Here is a 26,626-nt window from a genome sequence, read left to right on the forward strand (position 1 = left end):
CAAATGTTGTGGACATTTTCATTCAAACGTTTACAAACTAACGTTTACACCCCATTTTAGATTTGTCCTGAAATTACCCCCTCAAGTCCAACATTGACATTTTTGAGAGTAGTGTGTGTGTGTGTGTGCGCCACAATGGCAAAGGTTATTCTTATTTATACGGAAGCCAAACTGAAATGTGTTATTTATAACAAGCTCGTCTCTGAATGTGAACAAAAAATAATGAAAAAAAGTAAAATGATAAAATCGTCGCGTCAATCATCAAGCCCGCTTTGTCTATTCTCACGCGACATCTTTATGGTGATTCGACCTATGCAAGACGCGTATGTCCACTCCGACACATCTGAATCCATTGATGCATCAATGGCATTTTTATGGGGGGGGATGCCCTCTATGCTTGTGTGTTCTATGTCACCATGTGTTGTGGAAAACAAACCCCCAATGGATTTTGTTTCCTTCTCTCAACATAAACTTTGTATAAGGAAGAAATAAACAGAAAATGTGTAGTTTCATGTTCACTTTTGACTGCGGAAAACATTTTCGAATCACAATCCCGCCTACTGAGATAGGTCAACCGCAAGGTAGCTTCTTGTTACAGTTTGCTGTCTAAACTTTTAGCCCACGGTTATCAGAAACTACGAAAAACGAAACTTTTAGACGAGGACGCCCTGAGCTAAAAATTGGTAGACGCTCTGTGAGGCCAAAATCAAACACAAGATGTTTTTTTTTTTTTTTTTTGCTACATGAAATTTGAATTGTGCAGCTCCCTCGGGTTAACTTGCAAATGCATTTCAAACACGATAACAATACAAGTTCCTGCCTGGAGATTAAAAACAGTTACCGGTACATCCACAATCCGGAAGCAAATGTTTTAGTCATACAAAAACACGGCCATACTCCCGCTTTAAGACTTTAATCTCAAACGTAATTAAAAAAAATACTCAAATAAGCAACTTTAATCTCTATAATAAAGCGGTTCATAAAATGGATGGAGGGAAAATGACAGTCTGGAGTGTGATGACTGTTGGACATTTCGGAGTTTTAAGACATTTATTTCAGTACTTCTCTTAGAATTGCTTTTTACACAAGTATCTGTACTTTTACACAAGTGCAGTGTGAATATGTTGCCAGCCACCAACATTGGTTATATTTACATGGTGCCAATCAGCATTGCCAACTACTCAAAGAAAACAATCAGGGACATGGAGCAAAAAAGTGAAATTATGTCATCAGCCGATTCGAGTCAGCGGGGGAGGGGCCGGGCGGCCTGAATACGTCACGCTGACGCACACAATGGGCGGGGTCATATATAAATCACCTCTGCGGCTCATCCTGTCCGCACAGACAACGACGTTCTGTCAGCCCAGGGAGCTCCCTTCGCTCTTCTTCCTCCTTCCTCGTCGCTCGGCCGTTTTGCCGTCTTCCAACTTCAGCCTTCTCAACCACCATGGCAGCGGCCAGGACTCTCAGGAAAGTGTGCCAGCACTCTCGTCATCAGCTGTGTCTCCTTCACACATCCGCCTCGAGGTGAGCACCGTCGCCCCCGCCATATAAACGACCGCGCTACCACTACGTACCGCGGCTTCCGTCTTCTTCCGCAACATATATGTCGTTGAAAATGATTGCTGGTTCCGTTTTTCATTATTTAGGCTTTAGTATCAGCCAGTGGTTCGATTTGAGCCTCGAAAGCGGGAGTTTTTAAGTGGCCAACTGAATGTTCTCCTTGGTTTGATGAAGCGCCCTCTAGCGTCACGCCGGTATTACAGCAGAGTGGATGATGAAATCTCCCCAAGCGTTTGCACCCTGTTGCAGTTTTGGAAGGAGGCCATATCGGCCCTTCACACACTCATGTTCCCCATTTTCAAAGTCATCTCCTTCACGTGCACAATAATGAAGCACACTGCAACGTGTTAAAAGGTTAGACGTCCCGTGCTGGTATTTAGTAGTTAATTGAATTAACTTCGACCTCGTGTCCAGCAGAAGTCACAAGATGAGCTTGTGTGTGCATCATAAAATTTGATCTCCAGCCCATACTGTATTTGAAATAAAAATAAATTCTCGCGTCACCATAAATGGCAATATTAAGGGTCTTTTTTTTTTCCTCCTCCAAAAATTACTGTTTGCTTCCATAAAGCAAATGGAGGCTGGTGATGACGAGAAATGCAATGTTCAGCACGCCACGTATTTAATTTATGTTATAGTAATGAATTTATTCGGAGAAAAAGGAAAAAATTACACATTTCTCCTGTGTTAAATGTAATGTTTAGAAAAGAAGCCAGCAGTCGTCAAGTTTTCGTTTCATTTTTTGTTTATTTGACGAATTTGATTTTATTTGATGTGTCAGTTCATCGTATTTATCTAAAACTGTTTTCATGATTTGGGATTTTTTTGTTCAAAAATTGCACAAAGATATATAGGTTCGCTTTTATGTTAGGTTTTGTTTTTTTAAATTAAGAAGGGAAGCGATTTGGTTTTAATTATTTTTTTCTTGGTATTAACTTAAAAACAGTATTTCCAGTTGTCTTTTTTTATAATTTACTGCTTACATTTTAATTAAAATGCAAGCATTTTTAAAAAATCTTCAAATATAATGTAAAGTAAAACCATAAGCAGATAAAAAAAAAGTTCCATTTTCAAATGTAGGTGTGCTACTTTTCCGCCACAATTTTCTGTAATTGGTTCTGGCGTAACAATAGCGCCGTTACATCACCACTGGATGCCTCATTACTTCTCAATTCCTTGCCGTTCTCCTCCCTCTGGTCTGTGGGTTCGGTTATGTAAGCGCAAAACTTGGCTCCTTTGATTGTTTGGCTTGCAGTAAGGTCGTACAGTAAATTACACCATACTACAGCTGCTCCCCCAAAGACTTAATGCGAAGAACATTTTTTTCCTTCCCCTCCCTTCTTTGCAACCATCTCCACTTTGCTTCGCTGGCATGGTGATTGGTCTGGAGTTGCTGCTCGGCTCCAGTGTGCCTCTGTGTGCGTGTGTGAGAACATATGGCCCAGTCAGCTCTACTAGCGGCTAATTTTAGAGGCTACAGGTGGTGGTGTGTGCCAGAGTATTCACTGTAGCAGCAGGCAAAGAAACGCAACACTGGATAGCTGAAAATAGTGTTGTTTTGGCAGCTCCTATGTACAGTGGGTATAAAAAGTCAACACACCCCTGTTGTCATGCCTTTACTTGTTGTCATTCAACCTCAAGCATTACTAAACGTGACGAAAAAATCTGTAATGTGCATGCCAGGCCAGTAGTTGGCGACGTCTCGAGGAGAGATGACTTACCCAAAATGCTATTACCGCATATTTAAAAAAAAAATGTGAATCCAGTTTTAGCACCATACTGTATGCTGTCATGTGAACTTCATATGGACACAACAGATGAAATGGTTTTTTTTCTTGTCTGGGTGTGTGCTCCTCAGGCAGGAGGCAGTGGTCATCTCAGGAAAGAAGCTGGCTCGCCAGATCCGGGACGAGGCGCGGTCTGACGTGGAAAAATGGATGATGGCTGGACACCGGCGGCCTCACCTCAGCGTGATTCTGGTCGGCGACAACCCGGCCAGCCACTCATACGTCCTCAACAAGACCCGATCGGCCGCCGACGTCGGTGAGGCGCGCGCTGTGTACTCAAGATTTTCACCTATTGCGGGCGGGCCTGGAATATATCTCAACATGATAAAAAGAATCACGATAAATCCAGCGTATGCTGACCGAACCTTTGGACCGTCTCCCTCAGGAATCTCCAGCGAGACCATCCTCAAGCGCTCCGACATCAGCGAGGAAGAGCTGTTGGACCTCATCTTTAAGCTCAACACGGACCATCGCGTGGACGGCCTGCTGGTACAACTGCCTCTGCCGGGTGGGTAGACGATAAACGCGGTTGCAAAATCAAGTACAGCCAACGCCAAAATTGTGCTTTCAGTACATATTTGAGTTAAACTGGCTAAAATAAAAAAAATAAAAATAATATATATATATGAAAGAAGAGAAGTTAATGATTCATCTTTGTGGGCGTGCAGACCACATTGATGAGCGCACCATCTGCAATGCCGTCGCCCCCACCAAGGACGTGGACGGCTTCCACGTGGTCAACGTGGGCCGCATGTGCCTGGATCAGTCCACCATGTTGCCCGCCACTCCCTGGGGGGTCATGGAGATCATCAAACGCACAGGTAAGCGCAGTGCCGACCTCCAGCTAGGGGGGTGATGCTTTTTTTTTTTCCTGCACTTTGGAGAGGACGGTGAGGATGTGTCGTTTATGAGTGAAGGATGAGGTCGAATGGAGGTGTGGTTAGAGGAGGGAAGGAGATGTCATTGGGGCAAGAGGAATGGGGAGTGTACTTGGGAGGAGTCAGAATGAGGGGGAGGAGTCGAGAGGGTGTGGTTAGGAGCCCTGGGGCAAGGTGGTGTTCTAAGGAGAAGCGCTATTTCCTTGTGTTAAACTTTGCCTTTGGAATCAAGCGCACCACCCAAACGTGTTTGCGTCCTTGGCTGATCTTTCATAAAGAAAAGTCGATGACACGTTGTGATGGATCTCCTTTAAAATAAAATAAAAAATGCATGCATGTGTGTGTTGTGTATGCAGGCATTCCCACTGTGGGCAAGAATGTAGTGGTGGCGGGCCGCTCCAAGAATGTGGGCATGCCCATCGCCATGCTGCTGCACACGGACGGACGGCACGAGAGACCGGGAGGTGAGCGCCTGGCGCGCCTCTTTCTTGAGATGGTTTTGCCCTTTGTCGTAATACTGTACAGCGGATCGCCCGAATCGACTGGTCCACAAGAGTGCCGTCCTTTTATGTTGAGCTTTTGAGTAAATGCCGACGTGTGCCAACAGGCGACGCCACCGTGACCATCTCCCACCGTTACACTCCCAAGGATCAACTCCGACATCACACTCAAATCGCGGACATCGTCATCGCTGCCGCAGGTGTGACAAAACTTCCTCCTTGTTGTGTAAGCCACGTTGTGTAAATGGCGTGAATATTCTAAATGTTTTTTTTTTTTTTTGTTGTTCTCATTTTGCCTCAGGAATTCCCAACCTCATAACCGCCGACATGATTAAAGAAGGCGCGGCCGTCATTGACGTGGGCATCAATCGGGTGCAGGACCCGGTCACCGGGAAGAGCAGGCTAGTTGGAGATGTAGATTTTGAAGGTAAATTAAAAAAAAAAGAAAATTAGGACCTCTTGACCCAAACAATACATTTTCTTGCACCTACACACAAAGAGGAGTTGGATAAAAATGTAATTGGATAAGATCGGCTATTCTTTATTTGTCTCATGTTCTCTAATGGAGAAGACTTGTCAATATTTTTGCTTTATATATTTGTCCATAGTTGTTTGTAAATTGTATTTTTTTTTTTTCTGTGTTGGTCAGGTGTGCGACAGAAAGCGGGCTTCATCACGCCAGTGCCAGGAGGCGTGGGGCCCATGACGGTGGCTATGCTCATGAAGAACACTATCAAAGCGGCCAAGAACGTCCTGCTCTATCCTCCCGAGAGGATCCGCATGGCGGCCGCGTCCTAATTCGGGAGGCTATGAATCCCCAAAACAAAAAACATTCCAATCCCCCCACCCCATGTTTTTTTCCCCCCCCTTTTTTCTATTATCTTCGCCTGGAAGTGCTTAATGCGGATTGTTTTTTTCTTAAACCCTTCCATGTGTTCAGCCACGTTTCTCTGTTACATCTACTCATGTGACAGAATTCCAATTTTGGCTTTGGGCCTATCGTTTTCAACAGAATCACCAGAGATTGTTTGTATTTATTGCTTCAGCAGTGTATGCGGTATTTAAGGAGCGCGTGGTGGTGGCGTTCACCTCAAGAGCAAAGTGGTGCAGTGTTGATTAAAAGAAAAAAAAAGGGCTGACTCCATCAGGAGCGCGTTGACCAGTATTCAAAAGCTTTAAAAATTCACTAATGCCTTTGTGAAAGCTGAAATAAAGATTTGTGACGATTCTTCTCAGCCTCTGTTGTTTCCTTCTTTCAGTTAGTCTTTTTTTTAATGTTAGAGGAATCTATGAGCTAAATTGTATCATGTTTCCTTTTACACCCCCCCCCCCCCCCTCAACACTTTCATGGATCCTCCTGCAAAGCAAGCTGAGGACGTGAAAATGGGTAGAATGCAGTGTGTGTGCGTGTGAGAGAGAGACGAGGTGTCTTTCCGGCAGTCATTGCGAATTTTTATACGTCTACTTTATATTCAGGTAGGAACTAAAAGCAGCTGAAGGAATTGCCTGTCGGACACAAATAGCTGGCGGACCAGCCGTTAACATCCCTGCAGTGGACAATCAACTCCTATAATGGGTGGTCATTATTTCGGTTGACATCCCAAGACACCACACAAACGGAAATGGACCGAAGTAGATCCCCGAAAAGAAGCGGAAAAGTGGTGACAAATGTGAAAGAAAAGAAACGACGAAGGTCTCCGTCCTCCTCTTCCTCATCGTCGTCTTCCAGCAGCAGAAGTCGGAGCAAATCGAAGAAAAAGTCACACAAAAGTCAAGGTTAGCACCGCACAAACGCGGCACAATGGTAACAAAACACTTTTTATTCGGTGGGGAACTGACTCTGTTCATTCCGTCAGGTGTAAAAACACAAAAGAAAAAGCGAAGACGAAGCTCCTCTTCATCTTCTTCCTCGTCCTCCTCCTCCTCGTCGTCGTCGTCTTCTCCGTCGTCCGGTGAGGAAACGAAGAAAAAGAAGAAGAAGAAGAAAGCCAAGAAGAAGTCAAAGAAGAAGCAGGCCAAGCTGAAAAAGCGGCGCAAGAAGGAGAAGAAAAAGAAGCTGAAGAAGAGCAAAGTGGAGGAGGAGAAGAAGACGACGAAGGTGGACGATATACAGAAGAGGCTGATGCAGCTCGCTGAGCCGCTTAGCATCCCTCCACCCAAACCTTCCTCCTCGCTGGAGCTTTGGCAGAGCGACGAAGGCGGTGTCGAGCTCGGCCCAGGTGACCCGCAACAACACAACTAAATCATTTGATCCGGGAGAGAAATCATTTGGAGCGAGGCAGGAATCAAGGAGCGCAGGCATTTGCTCAATGGATGGCAATTGTTGGTTGTTGGGCAGAATTTCTGGGAGCATAATAATTTGTTCAAGGGAGCGCAGTTATTAGTCTTGGGGCAAAATTCAAGGACGAAAATAATGATTTATTATTTATTTTTTTGAACAGAATTGGTTGGGATCATTGGATTCAGGAAGAAATCGTTTTGTTGCTAGGTAGAATTCAAGGAGCACAATCATAAGTCTCTTGTGTGTTGGTTTGTGATGTGCGCAGTGATGACGGATGAGCAGAAGTCCCGGCTGGCCACCAGGAGGCCTCTGACCAAGGAGGAATACGACGCCCGGCAGAGCGTCATCCGTAGAGTGGTCGATCCCGAAACGGGGCGCACCAGGTGAGGCGTTGGATGTTGTGATGTTCTTGTTCACCTCTGAAGCTAAACTACAAGAAGGTGATGTGCACTCCTTCAGACTTGTGCGAGGTGAGGGTGAGATCATCGAGGAGATCGTCAGCAGGGAGAAACACAAAGATATCAACAAGGTAGTACACAAGAATACACAAAACGTGTTGCAAAAATACCAGCAATTAGAAATTACATCTCTTTCTTTGTGATTGTGATTTTTTTGGGGGGGGTGTGGGGTTGTTTTTTTTGTCCATGTAGCAAGCCACCAAGGGAGATGGCAGCTCCTTCCAGAGAATGCTGGGGCTCAACAGATAGGCACTCGAGGCCACGCTTGGGCACACTTGGAGATAAAAACCTTCCGGAAGATGTCTATATATTTGAGATAAAAGGCATACTTTTTTTCCCTCAGATTGAAAAAAACATAATTAAGAATAAAAGACATGTAGTGTGACAAAAGAAGTTTTAGTTTGAAATCATACATTTGAGAAAGTCATGCATTCAAAAAAAAGTCACTTAGATAAGTTTAAAGTTCGCTCAAAAGTCGGACATTTTCAAGAAAATTTTGATTTATTTTTTTCTGTTGAATATTTTTGAGAGGTTGAATGTTTTTGCGGAAAAAGGCAAACGTCAAGATGTTTTTAATAAAGTCGAATATTTTCACGGGAACACACTTTAGACACACTTTCAAGCAAGAAGTACCAATGTTTGTAGGAAAAGGTCAATATTATTTTAATTACAGCATGTTTTCATGAAAACGTTTTTTAAAAAGTAGTTTTTTTTGTGGGGCTGCGTCTCCAAGAGAAAAAAAATGCAACTTACTAAGTAAACAAAAGTTGTATATCTTCACCAGAAGTAATACATTTTTTATTTAAAAAAAGATGTTATTTTTGGAGAAAGTGGAGTATTTTTTCTGTCTATTGGGGATACATGATTATTATGCATTTAACTTTTTTTAAAACTTCAAATTGTATTTAGTTTGTTTTTGCTAATGAGGTAAATACTAAAATCTTTGATTGTAAACTCTGTCTGATCTTGTGACTGTTCTTTTCACATCCAAAACATTTTCAAATCATGTTTCTTGTCTTGTAATATAAATTTAAATGAGTGTAATGGAGGACAAAATATGACACAATGCATTTCTGTTGTTTATACACTGCAAAAAAATGGAATATACTTTATGCCGTTTACCCATCAACACACACGTCCTGCTTTTATTTATTTTCGACACCAATGGTCGCGAATTCAATTGAAAGCCCTTCCGCTCCGAATGCAGCCAGGAACCCAATGATGATGCTGAGGAACACACAGGTGAAAAGAAGTATCTGCTTGTTTGTCACGTTTATGGATGCAACTGTGTGTACGCATTGCTCGTGTTGTGTAATGTGCCCCATTTTTAGCAGAAAAAAACGACCATGAAATACACTACACATGGTTGTTTACTTCGGCTAAAAATATTGTCCAAAAATGCCTTACTATACATGGTCGTTTTTTTTGTCCGAAAAGGTCTTGCTATACATGGGCGTTTTTTTCGGCTAAAAATGCCTTACTATACATGGTCGTTTTTTTCGGCAAAAAAAATCGTCCAAAAACGCCTTACTATGGTACATGGTCGGGGTTTTTTTCGGCTAAAAACACCTTACTATACATGGTCGTTTTTTTTCGGCTAAAAACGCCTTACATGGTGGGGGTTTTTTCGGCTAAAAACGCCTTACTATACATGGTCTTTTTTTTTTGGCTAAAAACGCCTTACTATACATGGTCTCTTTTTTTGGCTAAAAACGCCTTACTATAAATGGTCGTTTTTTTCGGCTAAAAACGCCTTACTATAAATGGTCGTTTTTTTCGGCTAAAAACGCCTTACTATACATGGTCTTTTTTTGGCTAAGAATTTTGTCCAAAAATTACTTACTATATTTTTTTCGGCAAAAAACGGATTACTATACATGGTCGTTTTTTTTTTTACTAAAAACGCCTTACTATACATTGATCGTTTTTTTTTTCGGCCAAAAACGCCTTACTATACATGGTCGTTTTTTTTCGGCTAAAAATGCCTTACTATACATGGTCGTTTTTTTCGGCAAAAAAAATCGTCCAAAAACGCCTTACTATGGTACATGGTCGGTTTTTTTTCGGCTAAAAACACCTTACTATACATGGTCGTTTTTTTCGGCTAAAAACACCTTACTATACATGGTCGTTTTTTTTTGGCTAAAAACACCTTACTATACATGGGTGTTTTTTTCGGCTAAAAACGCCTTACTATAAATGGTCGCTTTTTTTCGGCTAAAAACGCCTTACATGGTGGGGGTTTTTTCGGCTAAAAACGCCTTACTATACATGGTCTTTTTTTGGCTAAGAATTTTGTCCAAAAATTACTTACTATATTTTTTTCGGCAAAAAACGGCTTACTATACATGGTCGTTTTTTTTTAACTAAAAACGCCTTACTATACATTGATCGTTTTTTTTTTCGGCCAAAAACGCCTTACTATACATGGTCGTTTTTTTTCGGCTAAAAATGCCTTACTATACATGGTCGTTTTTTTCGGCAAAAAAAATCGTCCAAAAACGCCTTACTATGGTACATGGTCGGGGTTTTTTTCGGCTAAAAACACCTTACTATACATGGTCGGTTTTTTTTCGGCTAAAAACACCTTACTATACATGGTCGTTTTTTTCGGCTAAAAATGCCTTACTATACATGGTCATTTTTTTCGGCTAAAAACGCCTTACTATACATGGTCGGGTTTTTTTCGGCTAAAAACACCTTACTATACATGGTCGTTTTTTTCGGCTAAAAATGCCTTACTATACATGGTGTTTTTTTTCGTCCAAAAAGGTCTTGCTGTAGATGGTCATTTTTTTCGGCAAAAAAATTCATCCAAAAACGCCTTACTATACATGGTCGTTTTTTTTTCGGCTAAAAATTCGGCTAAAGAGAAAAGAGGACATGGAGAGCGCAACAATTTGATGGACAGAAAAATACCGTTCAAGAGTAAGCTGCATCCCAATTTGGACTTTGTGTTCACTGTTAAATAAAGAAAAGTGCATTTTTCCAGTGTATGTGGAGTTATATGTGAGGTTCACAAATTATGACAATAAACATATGTCATAACATAACATAACAGTCGTTTTTGAGACTTTTTTTAATGCGGGTCAAATATGGCTCGTGAAAGATGTGGCTTCGTTGAGGTTGAATTCAGGCTGATATCAGGAACCTGTTCTGGCCCAGCGTCGGGCCGCAGTAGGGCCAGATATGGTTTTACAATGCGGCTCAGATCTGGGTTGAATGCGGCCCACATCATGGATGCCAGACGTGGGCCACTGCAGGACCGTCACTCATTGAGGTATGTGGGCCGAGTGTACGTGCCGTGTCTGCCCCACAGCTGGGCCAGACCAATTTTGCTGACTGGGCATTCCCAAATAGCTTTCCGCAAAGATTACAAATAAAATAAGAATAAATAGAACATGAGTGTGACTGACAAGAAAACACTGGTCGTCATATCATCATAAGGATGGCGAACTAAAAACAAATGAAAATATTGTGCCAGGCCACACTAAAACAAGCCAAGAATGAAAAAAAAAAGATTTTGCTCCACTGAAACCAACATAAAATTCCAAAAGTGAAGAATAAAGAAGACACTTCCGGGTGGAGCAGAAAGCACTCGTGCATACCAAGAGTCGGCGTATTTATCATCGATATCACAAGAATCATGTACAAACATTTGTGGCTGGAGGCGCCCGTACACACTATGCAGTTCCCGCTCGACTTTTGACAACTTTGGCACATTCGCGAGTTCGTCGACTCGTGAAACGGTTCCCCCAGCAGATGTTCAAGAAAAGTCCCATCTTTTCCACAAAAATAGGACAACATTTTCCAAGTGGTGGTTTCGGAGAGAGGAAAAGAAGGGATATTTTGAAGGTCGCAACCTTACCAGGTTAAAAGTGAGGTCTGCTGTACTTTCAAGGAAAAAAGGCCAAGATTTTCGAGAAGAAAAGTTCGTGCTGGAAAAAAAAATCCAATATTTGCAAGAATTTTTCGGGACTGTTTGTTTTGAGAGAAAAGTCAGACTTTTTCAAGATAAAGTCATGTTATGAAATTAAACTTGCAGGTTTTCTGGAAAAAAAGTTCCATCTTTCAGAAAAACTGTCATTTTACGAGAATAAAGGCGCAGTTTTATAACATTAGTTGTACACTGTGTCCGGAAAAGCCAATATTTTTGATCAAAAGTCATAATCTTGCAAGATTGTTTTGTATTCTTGATTTTAAAAAAGTAACTTTTTGAGATTACTTTTTTTTTAAAGAAAAAAAATGTGATCAAAATGTGATGTTTTTGAGACAAAAAGTTTTAAAATGGTCTTCAAAATCAACAAGTCTTATGATTCCAACATTTAAAAAAAATATTTTGCATTAAAAAGCAGCCTTTTCTTCCCAAAATATTTGTTTGAAAAGCTACTTTTTTCCCCCCTGCAAAATTGATTCCAATAATATTACAACAAAAATGTCATATCGTGTGATTTTTGTGTGTCAGTGAAGCCCAAATACTCCTTCCAAGTGTGACAGTGGAAAAAAAAACATGAGCAGGTTGCTGCGCAGTTAAAGGGTCCTTAACTTCCAAGATGTGACGGGGATTTTTGTGGGGGCCGCTTGGGTGGAAATGGACACGAAATCCATTTTTCTTCTCTGAATCCATCCCACATGAAGTCTGCGTTGTGCTAGCAAGTTTGGAGAAAAACTTTACAGCACTTTGGACCCGGTGGGATCCCAAAAAGGGGGGAGGGTCCATGATTGAAGTGCAGAACCTGAAGAGAGTACATCAATTCGCCGCATGCTTGCCAATGCTCCATCATTTGCCGAAAAAGTCACGTGTGATATTTTTGTGCTCTTCCTAGATGACGTCACAAAAACGGCGCCAAGGAATCGGTGAAACATCTTCGCTCAGAGATGAGCTTTGTCTGGTCGGGAGGAGCCGAGTTCAGCCTGCTTTGCCGTATGTACACAAATCACATCCTCACACCCTTTATTTGGAGGGGGGGGGGGGGTAAAATATGGTGGGAAATCCTCTTAATGCGTTTTTGTGGTATATTCACCATTTCAATACAGACACCCCCTCCAACCCCCCCACCCCCACCCACACACACACAAGTAAATGACACCCCCTACCCCCCCGCAAACAACCAGAATTGCCTTTAGATGCTACATGATGGCGCCATGGCAAGCATACATCCACATTTAGCCACAAATGAAAAAGTACAGACGGCTCATGTTCAAGTAATGACAGCAAAAAATATTTCACAACTAGTCATTACCGTCAATGTACAATTCATACGATTAATGTCGATGTCTTTATTTTACAGTTCGAGTTGCAAAAAAAAATTATGAAGTCTTTGGAATGACCGAGATTTCTGAATAAATTGGGTTTGGAAAGAGGGATGGTCCAAAATGTCTCCTGACCGTTGTGCAGGTCTGATCTGTGACGACAGCAAATGTTTTCTTGAAAACTCTGCGTTTGTCGATTGTGACTTCGATTATGATCATAACACATTTTGTGACTTAATTGATGCGTTCCAAAGGGTTCACATACTTTTTCTTGCAGCTATATTTATTTTGCCTCTTTCTCTTTTTTTTCCTCAATGCGTGTTGCTGTTTTATATTATTATTATTATTGTGTCCTGGCAACAAACGCAAGATTATCTTCCTTTGGCGGAGATTTGGCGCCACCATGTGGCGTTTTGGAAAGAGGACAAAAACGGTGATGAGGCCAAATAGAGAATAATGAATTAGAGGGTAGTCTCCATCTCAAAAATATCTGCGATGAGGATAATTTGCTCTCATACAATACGGTGAAGCCGCAGGAAATCACAATCGTAGATCATGTTTGATGAGGTTTTACAGTGGACCGGCAAGTCCGAATTTAGAGATGCGTGTCTTCAGTGTAGCACCACATCATGCGACAACATGGCACGGTGCTCCGATGGAAGACTTGCGGCCAATTTAAAATCAAGAAGGCAGAGAAGGTCCCCAATCCCGAAGCCGTTGTTCCCACAGAGCAGAGTGAATACGTGCTTGTATTTTTGGACTTCCGTTAGCATGTGTTGCTGCGCCGCATGTGTTCACATTGCAATTGCTTTAAGGTTTGTAATTGTTTGTGTGTGTGCGTGTATCTCTCTCTCTCTGTATAGCTCAATCTGTCTCTCTCTAGATCTATATGTCTCAGTTAGCTTGTCTAGGGGATTTTGCATTATATGTTAGCATTGAGCTAATGGGGCTTTCTTGAAATAAAATTGCTTTTGAGGGGACATTTCAGTGGTTACTTATCCAGTACAAATCTTCTTGTTTCTTGTGTGTTTTGGAGTCAACGTCAGCTGGGAGTGACAAACAGCCCGTTTTTTTTTTGTGGCGGGGCAAGAAAATAGGCACTAAGGAATACTTTCAAAAGCGTTGCTTTAAGTTGGAAAGTTTTAATGAGTTGAAATGATTCTTAAGTGTGCGGAAGGACTAAAATCAAATAAAAAAAAGTTTGTAATGTATCCCTGTGAGGAACGAATGTTCAATGTAAAGGCAATTGTTTTGGGGGGGCGGGAGGCGTCAATTATTGACCTTTTTTGTTTTGTTTTTTTCTTCAGGCGTCCTTTATCTGTACAGCCGCCTCCTCATTTGGGGCTGAGGAGCCCGGCCTCCATTTTGGTGCTGCTGCTGCGCCCCCAGCATCCCGCCGTGATGCTCATGCTTCGCTGCGCGGCCCCTTGCCCGTGGCCGTGGGCGGATCCGCGCTCGCCGTCCGACTGGCTCTGCGTGCGCTCGGGGCGGCAGTGGATGGCGCTCACGCCGCCTGCCGTGGGCGAGCTGGGCGCGGGCTGCGAGGAGATGGTGCGCAGCAGGTGGTTGCGTTTGCGCAGGAAGTCGCTGTTGGCGCCCAGGCCGAAGCTGCCTTTGCGCAGGACCATGCGGGTGCTGCCGGACTTGGCCGGGCGCGAGCGGTGGTTGTGCTCCAGCTGGGACAGGTGTGACGCGTAGCCCTCTGTGATGAACTGTCGGCACGTAAAATACGTGGTCACGCAAGTCGTGGAACGCCGGTATTCCTCGCACGGTAGAAGTACACACACGCAAGACAGTTTTGTCATGCGCATGCGGAAGAGGATCGTTAACCTAACAGTGTAATCGCCTAAACCGGTGGTCCCCAATCGCAGCGCAAATGAAAGCATCAAAAAACTTAACAGTACTTTCAGTTTATGATCTGAAGCTGAAAAATATTTTATTTTGAAAAGTCACCACACCCCAGTGTCAAGATAGGACTTAATTGTCTTGGCCACGTACCGCTAATACATGCAAGTTCGCCCCCCCCCCCCCAACCCCAAAAGACCCGTTTTTTTGTGTCTCCTGCATGATTCATGCACTTTGTATTTGTTCTGTGGCGTCTTGTTGATGTTTAAGAGTGACCATATTAGAACTTTGTTGTCAGGGTTGTAAAAGAACCTTTTTTGAACACCAACTAATGTTGCCGGTGACAAAGTTATCAGCCAATCAAATTTTGGCCACCCCCCCCCCCCCCCCCCCCGCCGTTTATTTTAGCTTGGCCTTTTTGATCGACCACCCCGTTTCTCACGCAGGTGCCGCTTTAGACTGTTGTGTGAAATGCAGCCGTTCGGACTCCCGCTGGGCGGGGTTAGGAACTCGACAGCCATATCCTCAACTTCACTCCCAAAAAACCGTTGACTTGTCGCGCAACGGAAATGAACAGCGATTCGACCGTACGTACCTGACACTGGTGCTGCATCTTCTTGGAGGGTCGACCAACAATGAAGATCTGCGACGGATGCAGGTTGATGGAGGTGTACACGGAGATGTCTTTGCTGGAGCCGTAGCCAGCAAATATCCTCATGTTAGCCTGACAGCAGAAGAAGTCGGGCACAGAACATGAATATCCGGTTGGGTCTCGACGTCGACGACGGCTTACATGCCACACGCCACCTTTGTCTTTGTGGTTTACAGGAAAAAAAAACTATCGAGAATCCCTCACGCGTTGTGAACTTAACTCAACATCAAAGAGGCATTCTGACCTCGGTCAAGGCCTTGAGGAAGTTGGCCTTGTGTCGGAGCGGGTCGTGCACCAGGCCGTCGCAAAAGGACACGATGCCGTGCGGGAAGTTGTGCTGCGACAACCAGGCGACCACTCTCTGCTTCTGCATGTCCGGTCGTCCCGTCACGTAGATGATCAGGTAGCCCAAATCCTGCCAGTGCCTGCCGACGCGCGCAAAACGACACCTTCTCATTCACGGGTCGTCCGTTTAAAAAAAAAAGGGTGACGGAAGCCATTTACCTGACGACGTCCACGGCCCCCGCCCGCACTTTGGGGTCGCTGCCCATGATGGACACGCTGGCGGCGAAGGAGCCGTCGATGCTGAACACCACAAACTCGGTGCCGCGAGGGATCACCGTCAGGTAGCTGTCCGCAAACGTGTGGTCGCCCCTAAAAACGTCAACTTGGATGAGCCACACGATGGAGCGTCCAATCCTGATGCCTGCTTTGTCTCTGGAAAGTATTCGCACAGCTTCGCCCTTTCCAAAACATCTACTTTTTTCCACAAAAATTAAACCCTCTTTTTTTGTTGTTGTCGTTGGAACAACATTTTTTGAAGTTTTGCAAAAATGTGAAACTTTCGAGCAGGATGAAAGTTTATTTTGAAGGGGTACACTCGGCATCCCCTAAATTTTCTTGGTATGTTCCATGTGCTTCCGCTAGTCTGTGGTTAATAAGATAAGATAAGATATCCTTTATTCGTCCCACAATGGGGAAATTTACAGCCTCCAGCAGCAAGAATGTAGAAAGAAGAAAGGAGAAAGAGAAAAAAAAACAACAAACATCTTTCAATTAAATGTTGCGTTTGTCGAATGTGAGTCCAGCAGCAAAATCGAACGCTTTTTATTCATCTCGGGGGGAGGGCATTTTGCCACGTTGTGTCATCTGAGAATGACGTCACAGTTGCTCAGGGCTCAGGTAACGACCAATCACGGCTCACCGTTTTCCTGAAGCTGAACCATGATTGGCCATGACCTGATCCCAACCCACTGTGATTTCTGTTTCGATCAGAAAATGGCCGCCGCAGCGGTGGAGAAAAACGGGCCAATTTTCCGACTTTCATTCATTTTCCACAACCGTAATACTAATCAGAATGCCGCGATAAGACTACTGTGCAATTTGTTGACTTCCCCTTTATAAACAGACGTTCCCCTAAAAAAAAAAAATAATAATACATTTTATTTGTGGGCACCTTTCTAGAAACTCAAGGACACCTTACAACAAGCAGTTAAAATCACGAGTACAATGTTAAAAACAACATCAAATAAGAAAAAATACAACAAAAATAAATCAATAAATAAAATAATGGATGGATGGTCTGAGTGAATAGGCTTATTAAATAATTTTTTTTAAAAAAATTAAATATTTCTCTCTTCCCCAAAACATCCAACTTTCGTCTCGCACTATATACTGTGTATATTTTTCAAAAAAGTCATGCTGATTTACAGCAACATACCTGACCACCATTTTGACAGGGTAGACGCCGACACCCAGACGTTTGTCATCGGGGATGAGAAAGGAGACGCGGCCGCTGCTGTTGGTCACCTCTGTGTTGAAGTAAACCCATTCTCCCGACGGGGGCTGCGTCATGATGTGCAGGTCCACCTGGGGGCGCCGCACAAACTCAGCGCACGCGCAAAACACCCGCATACGCGCGCCTCACGGCCGCTGACCTTCTCGCCAGCCAGAGTGACCATGTCCAGGGGGCCGTACATGAAGCGACCGGTCACCGTCTGCTGGCTGTCCTCGGTGAACACGGCATCGTTGACCCGGTGGTTCGCCGTCACGTTCTGCGAAAATATGTCTATTAACCAATCGAATGAGCCACTTTTCTTTCGTTTGCTTTGCTCAATTTGGAAAACGCTTTGTTGCGTCAAGCATATTGAGTTGCCTTGTCTGATATCCATCCATTAGCTGAACCGTTTTATCCTCACGAAGGTCGCCAGGGTGCCGGCGTAGGACACCCTGAACCGGTTGCCAGCCAATCGCAGGGCACACAAAGACAAAAAAAACCCATTCACACTCGCAATCGCACCTGCGGACAATTACATGGTGTTCAATTCACCTAGCGTGCATGTTTTTGGAATGTGGGGGGAAACCAGAATACCCGGAGAAAATCCACATGCAAACTCTACGCAGGGAAGCCGTGGCCCGGAATCGAACCCTCGACTTCGTGGACCGTGAGGCGGACGTGCTAAACCATTGGCCCCCACCGTGCCGCCTGTGTGTGAAAAGGTGCTTTGGAAATAACGTTGCCTTGCCTGATGTAAACCGCAGCATTCTCAAGTCACGCTTTTTGAAATGCTTCTGCACGGCGAGACGAGAGCAGCCCACCGTACCCTGATCTTCACGTGAGTCCTCTTGCGCAGCCACTTCTCGCGAGGTTTGGACGGCGTGAACTCGGACACTTCTTTGCCGTCGAGCTCGAGGATGCTGGAGTTGTCGTGCCTCATAACCTGCGGCACACGTTTGGATCAGCGTCGTTGGGTTGCGTCGGGTGGCACTGAGCAGCGATGACCGGCGGTCAGCAACGGGATCCATTTCAGACTGATTCTGATACTAAGATTCTGGGTCCAATTTTAAAAAAACATTTTGGGAAATGTCGAAGGGTGAATATGAGAGCGATCCGGTCCGACCGGCAACGTTCTGCTCGAGCGTAAACAAATAATTGGTCTAACGATGCTCTCGATGTTCCGGTGAAATGTAAAAATCGGGTCTGTCAAAGGGTGAATTCAGTTCAGATTTGAATCAGATGTGTTTTTCAGATATTTTCATTTTTTTTTTTTTTTTGCTTTTTAAGTTCAGCCTGTCTATCAAAGCAGATGGATTTCATTCATTCATTCATTCATTCATCTTCCGAGCCGCTTGATCCTCACTAGGGTCGCGGGGGGGTGCTGGAGCCTATCCCAGCTGTCTTCGGGCAGTAGGCGGGGGACACCCTGAATCGGTTGCCAGCCAATCGCAGGGCACACAGAAACGAACAACCATTCACACTCACACCTAGGGACAATTTAGAGTGTTCAATTAGCCTGCCACGCATGTTTTTGGAATGTGGGAGGAAACCGGAGCACCCGGAGAAAACCCACGCAGGCCCGGGGAGAACATGCAAACTCCACACAGGGAGGCCGAAGCTGGAATCGAACCCGGTACCTCTGCACTGTGAAGCCGACGTGCTAACCACTGGGCTACCGGGCCACCCCAGATGGATTTTTACCATGCAATTTATAACTGAGGTTTCAGAAAAAAAAAATAAAATCCCCCCCGTTGCTTGAGCTAACCCTTAATTTATGAACATGCCAAAAAAAAATATATTGCAATATGATGTCATCGGTGCAAAAACTCACAGCGTAAAAAAATAACGTCTCAGAAAAGGACACGTTGGCGACGCCGACGCGGTCTCACCTGTCTGAGCAGGAAGGACACCACGTCGGTGGATTCCCAGTAGGATGCGTGGAAAAGATGCGGCAGCGCCACGGTGGGGAAGGCGGTCAGCGCGTCGGGGCAGTAGAGGGCAAAGTCCATGCGCTTGGTGCCCCACCAGCGAGCTGCAACTGGGACGGGACGAGCGCGCACGCAATGAGTCGCGGACGCAACACAAGCTGGCTCAACCACATCCATCATTTGACAAAGAGACCAAAAGCCAAGAGCCATCAGCACCAATCCCAGCAGCGGGTGTGGATCTACAGGAAGAGTTTTGTGCGGGTTAAAAAAAAAAAAAAAACCCAAAGAAAAACCACCAGCGACAAGAGGAAGCTCGTTTGATTGAGGAGAAGATGGAGGAGTAAATTCCTGATATCGGAGAAGCTTCCTTGAGCCTCACGTGGTCTCGGTGCAAAATACCTTGGTCCACCTGCGCCTGGGAGTCCAGTGAGACCAGATCGCATATAGCACTGTGCAGTCCGGGAGACATGCAGCAGTCGGAGCCTAGACTTTGACTGTCGCACGACATTGCGTCCCCGTCCTTCTCCTCGGCGGGTTCTTTGAGTTTCTTGCGGGATTTGGGGGGGCTTTTCAAGAAGAATTTGTTTTGGGAGGACAGGGCCAACTGCGACAAAAGGCCGGAACCTTTGGACCGACTAAACGCGTCTCTTTGGGCTGGAAGGAAAAGAAGCATGTCAAAAAAAGAAAAAAACATCGGCGCCGGAGCGTGTCCATCTGGAAGAAAACCTCGAGACCATTCTTGTTACAATACGCGTGCGGGTGTGGGTGTGTGGGTGTGCGCGCGGGTGTGTAAGTGGGTGGGGACAATCAGATGTAAAAGACAACAAGGGCTTTGCTCGGTGCCCCGGATGCATTGCAGCATTGGGAGAAAATGCCAAGTCGCATTTCACACTTAAGACAGCGAGAGACACACAGAGACATAGGGGGCGCTCTCCGGTGAACCTCTGCCCTGCTCTGACCGGGGCCACGACCTTGCGGGCGGAGCTCTTCGCGTCTACCTGCCTAAGCGGTCACGTGCTTTTGTCAGGGAAGACTGTGTGAGCGTACACGTACGTGTGTGTGCGTGCGTGGGGGGGGGGGGGGGTGGGACCGCGGGTGTCGTCGGGCGAACACTTACTGTTGGCTATGTTGCCGGCAGTGTAACTGTCTGCCATTCCTGACACCTGGCTGGCAATGCTGACCTCACTGGCGCGCCGCTGGCCCCGGGAGAAGGGGCCCGTGATGGGGGATGAGGGGTACGAACTGTCCATGAAGACACCACCATGAGACTGAACAACATCCGCTATTGAGCCGAAACAAGGGAAGATTCCCGTTAGACGAGAGAGACGAGGGGGAAGGGGGCGGAGGGGGAGGGAGTCGCGTGACGGGTTCAGAGGCCAACCTGCGATTTTGGTTTAAGGCCGAGATCATTCTCCCGATGGCCTCTGAAGCTTCACCCAAAGCATGTCCACAAAACACATGATGCACACAAACGCACGTCACGAGAAGCCAATGGGGGGGTGGGGGGGGGGGGGGGGCACAAAACATCACAGGAGAGATGGTCCCCACGTTTGCGCTAAAAACTCAACGTTCAAGACGGATTCGGTCATGAAGCAGACGTGCACACGTCACAACAGCCAAAATGGGATGCCGATGGCGAGAAAGAGACGTTAAGGCGGCATTCTAAAGGTTGCGCGGCGGCTTTTTATTAATCGGGACGACGAAATAAAATGACTCACAGTTCCAACACCTTCAGGCTTTGCCGCAAGGGAAAAATGACGGCTCGGATGCGCCGCATAGGCTACCGTCTCTCTCTCTTTTTTTTTTTTTTTTTTAACTATCGACAACATGTTTCAATTCATTATCCAAAAAAAAAAAAAGGGGTCGGATGAGCCCGCGCGCCATAGCGACAATATTAGAGGAAACGTATAACATGAAAGAGAGAGTTTGGATATTTGAAAGACTGTTAGCAATCGGCACGGGCCGATTACCGGATAATTTGGTGAAAGTCAATAACGGCTCAAACTGTGATCACCGCTAATGTGCTTTTCTTTCCCGAGGCAACTTCTAAGCAGGGCGCGATATGATTGGCGACTTGCAGAAATCGCTTCCTGTTTGACGTTAATGACGAAAGGCCGGCACCTTTCATTCATTCATTCATTCATCTTCCGAGCCGCTTGATCCTCACTAGGGTCGCAGGGGGTGCTGGAGCCCATCCCAACCGTCTCTGGGCAGTAGGCGGGGGACACCCTGAATCGGTTGCCAGCCAATCGCAGGGCACACATAGACGAACAACCATCCACGCTCACACACACACTTAGGGACAATTTAGAGTGTTCAATCAGCCTGCCACGCATGTTTTTGGAATGTGGGAGGAAACCGGAGCACCCGGAGAAAACCCACGCAGGCCCGGGGAGAACATGCAAACTCCACACAGGGAGGCCGGAGCTGGAATCGAACCCGGTACCTCTGCACTGTGAAGCCCACGTGCTAACCACTGGACTACCGGGAGGCCGGCACCTATTTATTTTTATTTTTCCTGCTTCTCGGCTGAGAGGGGAGGGGTGAGCAGTTACGGACACTGCCGCTTGCTAAGAATTAAAAAAGAAAAGCCGTGTTCGTATTTATTGATCTATTTTCACTTAAGAGTAAAATATGTTGCTGGATAACAGCGGCGGGGCGACAGAGGAAGACGAGCGAGGATGAGGGGGAGGTGAGGACGGGATGTGACGGGAGCGGCTACACACACTCGGGCGTGGCGGGCGTGGCCTTGAGGGCGCCCTCCTGCCAGTTTAGCACGGGCACGGGGATGCACGTCTCACTGATGGTCTCCTGACAGCGAAGGGACGCGGGCGGCCCGCTATCAAGAAGCAGCGGAGCGTTGCTCTGGACTGTCTCCACTACAGAGGCCGAGTTAAGGGGTGGGGGTTGGGGGGGGGGTTAGGGGAGGAGAGAAGAGGAAGGAAGAGAGGACAAGGAAGACACAAAAACATATGAAGCAAGAACAAGAGACAAGAGAAAAAAAAAGAGAGCCGAGCCCTGAGTGGAGCCCACGTTTTTGGAAACTGTCTTGATTTAAATGACAGCCAACGCTCAGAAACGGAACAGCAGAAAGTTCCGAACGCCCGCAGGAAGCCAAGATAAAGACGGTCTACCACTTGAACAAAACGGAAAAAACAGTTCCGCGTACGCACTTCTAGGACGGGTGGAGCCGAGAGAAAGGGGTTGGAGGACCAGGTCAGTGGATTAGCGTTAGGGGGTTTTAATTACGAGCTAGGGGCAGTTGGCTTTGGGCCTTAGGGATAGTGTTTGAGATCTAAGGCGAGATTTAGGGCTTATGGTTTTCGGTTTTAGTTCTGAGGGCAGGGTTGGAGTTGAAGGTAAACAGAGGTTATAGAATCAGAATTCAAGTACAAGTTAGTGCGAGGGTTCGTCGTTCCGAATTGGAATTGCGGTTCTAACACTACCTGAGAGCTCGCATATATTGGAAAAAAAATAAAAATCAAATTTTATTAATATTATAATATTCATTCATTCATTCATTCATCTTCCGAGCCGCTTGATCCTCACTCGGGTCGCGGGGGGTGCTGGAGCCTATCCCAGCTGTCTCCGGGCAGTAGGCGGGGGACTCCCTGAATCGGTTGCCAGCCAATCGCAGGGCACACAGAAACGAACAACCATTCGCACTCACACTCACACCTAGGGACAATTTAGAGTGTTCAATCAGCCTGCCACGCATGTTTTTGGAATGTGGGAGGAAACCGAAGCACCCGGAGAAAACCCACGCAGGCCCGGGGAGAACATGCAAACTCCACACATGGAGGCCGGAGCTGGAATCGAACCCGGTACCTCTGCACTGTGAAGCTGACGTGCTAACCACTGGACTACCGGGCCGCCTTAATATTATCTTCTTCCTAACCGCTTGATCCTCACTAGGGTCGCGGGGGTGCTGGAGCCTATCCCAGCCGTCTCCGGGCAGTAGGCGGGGGACACCCTGAATCGGTTGCCAGCCAATCGCAGGGCACACAGAGACGAACAACCATTCGCACTCGCACTCACATCTAGGGACAATTTAGAGTGTTCAATCAGCCTGCCATGCATATTTTTTGGAATGTGGGAGGAAACCGGAGCACCTTAATATTATCATATAATAATAATAATAATATAATATTAATAAATTCTCATTTTGAAATCGATAGCCAATGACCAAAACAGTCGGCTCTGACTCCAGCCCAAACAGGACTGTGACCCCCCCCCCCCCATTTGACTTCCCAAGAAGCACAAACAGAAGAAAAAGACTCAATTTTTCTTTTAACACACGCTGATCGTTGTGTGACAGTGATGAGGGGGGGGGGGGGGGAATAAGACAGGACGACATCCACACGTGACAATGCGCTATATTTGTGTGGGGGCGGGCGCGTGAAAGATGTGTGGCAGCGGGACTCACCCAGCAGAGTTGAATTTCCATCCCCCAGAGGGAAGCGTTGGTAGCGGGGCACGTTGAAGGGAGGCAAGAGGTGGAACTTCCTCTCCAGAAGGGGCTCCAGGCGCGAGGCGGAAGGATCGGCCGGATGGAACAAGTTGTACACCTGCTGGCAGGCAGGCCGGAGCTGGGCCACTATGGGGGGGGGGGGGGGGGGGGGTAGGGGAGCAGCGGCTATTTTTTTTTTTTCGTTTTGGATTTTCGCCATTCAATTAATTTTTTTTTTGTCATGAACGCGGCATACACTTTTGACGACTAAATCAGAGATGGGTTCTTGAGCAGCAAAAAACAATTCCGCAGCGCCCCGGACCAAAAACCCCTACGCGCATACCCTTGGATGAGAAGAGCGCGACGGCGTACCGTCCAGCATGGGGATGACCGTCTTCCTCAGCGCCAGCACCAGACCCAGCGGCGAGCCGAAGAGGAAAAAGTCGGAGACTTCAAAGTCCAGCTTGCCCAGGGCGCTTCCGTCGAGCATGGTGCTGCTGCTCGACCTGCGCGATGTCCCGTCGCCCCGCAGGATGCTGGAGTGCAAGCTGCAAGGACAAGCGCCAGGCGGGGCCCAGAGATAAATCGCATCCAAGACTATTTATCGTGATCTCATTTATTTTGAGGCGCTGCGAGGGTAGATTCTGTTTGGGGTTTTTTTGGCTGGTCAGTAGAGTGATGCATCTCATGTTAGAGACAAGCTTTGTAAGTTGGCATTCGACTCAGCATGACTTTGATTTGTTCTTGATTTTACCGTTTAGTGCTTTCTACCGCCTTTTATTACCGATTTGTCTTACTGTTTATTGTGCATGTTAAATTGCTCCGTGTACAGCACTTTTTTTTTAAAGTGCTCTAGAAATACTGTTGACTTGACTCGACTATACAAACAGAATTCCGGTGCATTACTTTCATCATTTGGGAGCCATTTATGACTTTTATTTACTTTGCTTGCGAGTCGAAAATGATATTAAACTGGTTTGGGATCATCGTTTAAACCAGGGGTGTCAAACTCATTTTTGCCGTGCGCCCACATTTGAGGGTCGTTATGACCGAAACCAAATAAAAAAAAGTCAAGAATAACTGTTTATTCAAGTATTGTTGAAGTTAACTGTTATGAGCGGGTTGGTTACAAGAAAAGACAGTCACAATATGTCTCATTACATATGAGAATTTTACATTAGCGAGGATCATGCAAGTTGACATGCTTGATTTGCTTCTGTGGGCCGCATAAAATGACGGGACGGGCCAGATCTGGCCCCCGGGCCTCGAGTTTCACACCTGTAGTTTAAACAGTTCCCAATTATAAATATTTGACTTTTTTATTTTTATTTTTTTGCGTGCGTGAAACAACTGAAAGCGAATTGGTGACTGTGAGTCTTCATTTACCCAATTTGGAGAAAAAACAATTTTATTTTTTTTTAAACGACCAGAGCGGTTACCTGGACAAGAATGCCTGGTGCTGCTTGATCGTGTCCGGCTCGTAGGTCGACGAGTCACTTCTCTTGCGCTGCAGCTGCTGCTTCTTGCTCTCGTCGCCAGAGATGCTTCGCGGAATGTCGATGTTGCTGCGGCTCAGGTGGCGGCTGCCCTCCAGGGTGGGCGAAGCCGACCCCTGCCCGCAGTTGATAATGGTGCCCGGCGACAGGAGGTCCTGGTCCTGCCGTGGGAGGGGGAGGTGGGGGGGGGGGGGGGGTCACGTAAAAAAAAACAAACAAACATCTGCTCAGTGAGCGGATATGGAGAGGTTTGCGAGGTGTCGTATTGATCACCTGCACACTGAGAAGACTGCCCCTGCGGCTGCTGTTCTGGCTTTCGTTGACCGTTTGGTTACTGCTGCACAGAGCGTCGAAGCCGAGTATTCCTCCCACGCAGTCCCCGATGAGGCAGACCTTTAAAGATCGGGAATGACATTAAACCACAAGTGGAAGCCCCCCCCTCATTCTTCCTTGACACCATTCATTCATTCATTCATCTTCCGAGCCGCTTGATCCTCACTAGGGTCGCGGGGGGTGCTGGAGCCTATCCCAGCGGTCTTCGGGTAGTAGGCGGGGGACACCCTGAATCAGTTGCCAGCCAATCGCAGGGCACACAGAAACGAACAACCATTCGCACTCACACTCACACCTAGGGACAATTTTAGAGTGTTCAATCAGCCTGCCACGCATGTTTTTGGAATGTGGGAGGAAACCGGAGCACCCGGAGAAAACCCACGCAGGCCCGGGGAGAACATGCAAACTCCACACAGGGAGGCCGGAGCTGGAATCGAACCCGGTACCTCTGCACTGTGAAGCCCACGTGCTAACCACTGGACTACCAATTTTTGTTTATTGACAAGGCCTTAGTAAGCACCTGGTGGCATCTTACCGTGTTACAAACGGAGCATGAAAAACGCAAGTGGTTGACTCGCGAATCGCGAACCACAAATATGTGCGGCGTTGCGGTGCAATAAAAGCAGAGGACAACAAACGCACCTGGCCGGAGAAGGCGGCCCCGTCCAGAGACTTGATGAAATCGGCGTAGACTTGATTGGCTCTGACGATGACGGCGGCCACGGCTTCCTGGTACTGAGGCGCAGACGTGGCTAGCAGAGGAAGAGCCGCCAGCGGGATGTGATCTTGGCTGCTGGACAGGCAGCCTTCGTCGTAGCCGTACGGGCTCAAGCTGCCGCGCAAGACCGACAACGCACTGTCAGTACACTCCAAAAAAAACTCTAATGACTTATTTCAATCTCATACGCTGTCGATAGCTCAGAATTACAACGTGTGGGCATCTTTTTAGCTCCTGCCCAAAGTGTGGAAGACAATGACAACCAAAAATGGCCCAAAAACAAATTCCGTTTGGTCAAGACGGCGCACGGTGACGCTAACTTACTTGGACACCAGGGAGAAGGCCTCGGCGCAGATGGCAGGACACGGGACGAGGCGGACGGCGAGGCGGCCCAACGCCGCCGGGTAGTGGACGCGCATGACGGAATCGAACGCGGCGCCGATGGTGTTGACGTCGGCTTGCTTGCCGCTCTGCTCGCCGCCGCCGCCGCCCGTGTCCAGGATGTTGCCGCCGTGCAGAACCAGGATGAGCACGTGGATCTTGGAGGGCTGCAGGCACTGCTCGGACGAGCTCTCCTGCGGATTGGAGACCACCGTGGTGAGGTAAAACCACAAAAGATCTTGTGCTTTCATCTGGAATCTTTCCAGGACGTTTCTGTGCTCTCTCTCTCTCTCTGTCATGGTGCAGAATGGATCTCCTTCCCGTTT

The 26,626-nt window shown here is 46.5% G+C and overlaps 3 protein-coding genes across 9 annotated transcripts in view; 2 read left to right on the forward strand and 1 right to left on the reverse strand.

Moving 5' to 3' along the window:
* Window positions 1-1,320: 1,320 nt before the first annotated feature.
* mthfd2 (methylenetetrahydrofolate dehydrogenase (NADP+ dependent) 2, methenyltetrahydrofolate cyclohydrolase) lies at window positions 1,321-5,963 on the forward strand. Its single transcript, XM_052069198.1, has 8 exons — window positions 1,321-1,527; window positions 3,422-3,606; window positions 3,736-3,858; window positions 4,019-4,171; window positions 4,585-4,692; window positions 4,836-4,928; window positions 5,030-5,155; window positions 5,378-5,963. Exons 1-8 carry the CDS (start codon window positions 1,448-1,450, stop codon window positions 5,524-5,526), a joined length of 1,017 nt encoding a protein of 338 aa, XP_051925158.1. The 5' UTR covers window positions 1,321-1,447; the 3' UTR covers window positions 5,527-5,963.
* Window positions 5,964-6,227: 264 nt separating this feature from the next.
* arl6ip4 (ADP-ribosylation factor-like 6 interacting protein 4) lies at window positions 6,228-7,803 on the forward strand. Its single transcript, XM_052069200.1, has 5 exons — window positions 6,228-6,504; window positions 6,585-6,947; window positions 7,275-7,392; window positions 7,469-7,538; window positions 7,660-7,803. Exons 1-5 carry the CDS (start codon window positions 6,351-6,353, stop codon window positions 7,714-7,716), a joined length of 762 nt encoding a protein of 253 aa, XP_051925160.1. The 5' UTR covers window positions 6,228-6,350; the 3' UTR covers window positions 7,717-7,803.
* A 3,247-nt stretch (window positions 7,804-11,050) lies between these two features.
* The window catches only part of LOC127602535 (membrane-associated phosphatidylinositol transfer protein 2-like), a 43,199-nt gene continuing 27,623 nt past the window's right edge, over window positions 11,051-26,626 (reverse strand). For 2 of the 7 annotated variants that reach the window (XM_052068718.1, XM_052068717.1), the window contains 17 exons: window positions 26,244-26,494; window positions 25,844-26,033; window positions 25,142-25,261; window positions 24,812-25,029; window positions 23,745-23,920; window positions 23,349-23,519; window positions 21,649-21,801; window positions 20,040-20,204; window positions 19,322-19,576; window positions 18,884-19,032; window positions 17,821-17,937; window positions 17,155-17,271; window positions 16,938-17,086; window positions 15,722-15,871; window positions 15,462-15,642; window positions 15,161-15,289; window positions 11,051-14,432 (listed from right to left, as the gene is read on the reverse strand). In XM_052068718.1, the coding sequence (XP_051924678.1) occupies window positions 14,055-14,432; window positions 15,161-15,289; window positions 15,462-15,642; window positions 15,722-15,871; window positions 16,938-17,086; window positions 17,155-17,271; window positions 17,821-17,937; window positions 18,884-19,032; window positions 19,322-19,576; window positions 20,040-20,204; window positions 21,649-21,801; window positions 23,349-23,519; window positions 23,745-23,920; window positions 24,812-25,029; window positions 25,142-25,261; window positions 25,844-26,033; window positions 26,244-26,494 (3,069 nt within the window). In that variant the 3' untranslated portion in view covers window positions 11,051-14,054. The remainder of the gene's footprint in view (window positions 14,433-15,160; window positions 15,290-15,461; window positions 15,643-15,721; window positions 15,872-16,937; window positions 17,087-17,154; window positions 17,272-17,820; window positions 17,938-18,883; window positions 19,033-19,321; window positions 19,577-20,039; window positions 20,205-21,648; window positions 21,802-23,348; window positions 23,520-23,744; window positions 23,921-24,811; window positions 25,030-25,141; window positions 25,262-25,843; window positions 26,034-26,243; window positions 26,495-26,626) is intronic. The other 5 variants (XM_052068719.1, XM_052068720.1, XM_052068721.1 and 2 more) reach the window with 5 other exon arrangements.

This window comes from Hippocampus zosterae, chromosome 6 (assembly GCF_025434085.1).
Source record: "Hippocampus zosterae strain Florida chromosome 6, ASM2543408v3, whole genome shotgun sequence".
NCBI lineage: Eukaryota > Metazoa > Chordata > Actinopteri > Syngnathiformes > Syngnathidae > Hippocampus > Hippocampus zosterae.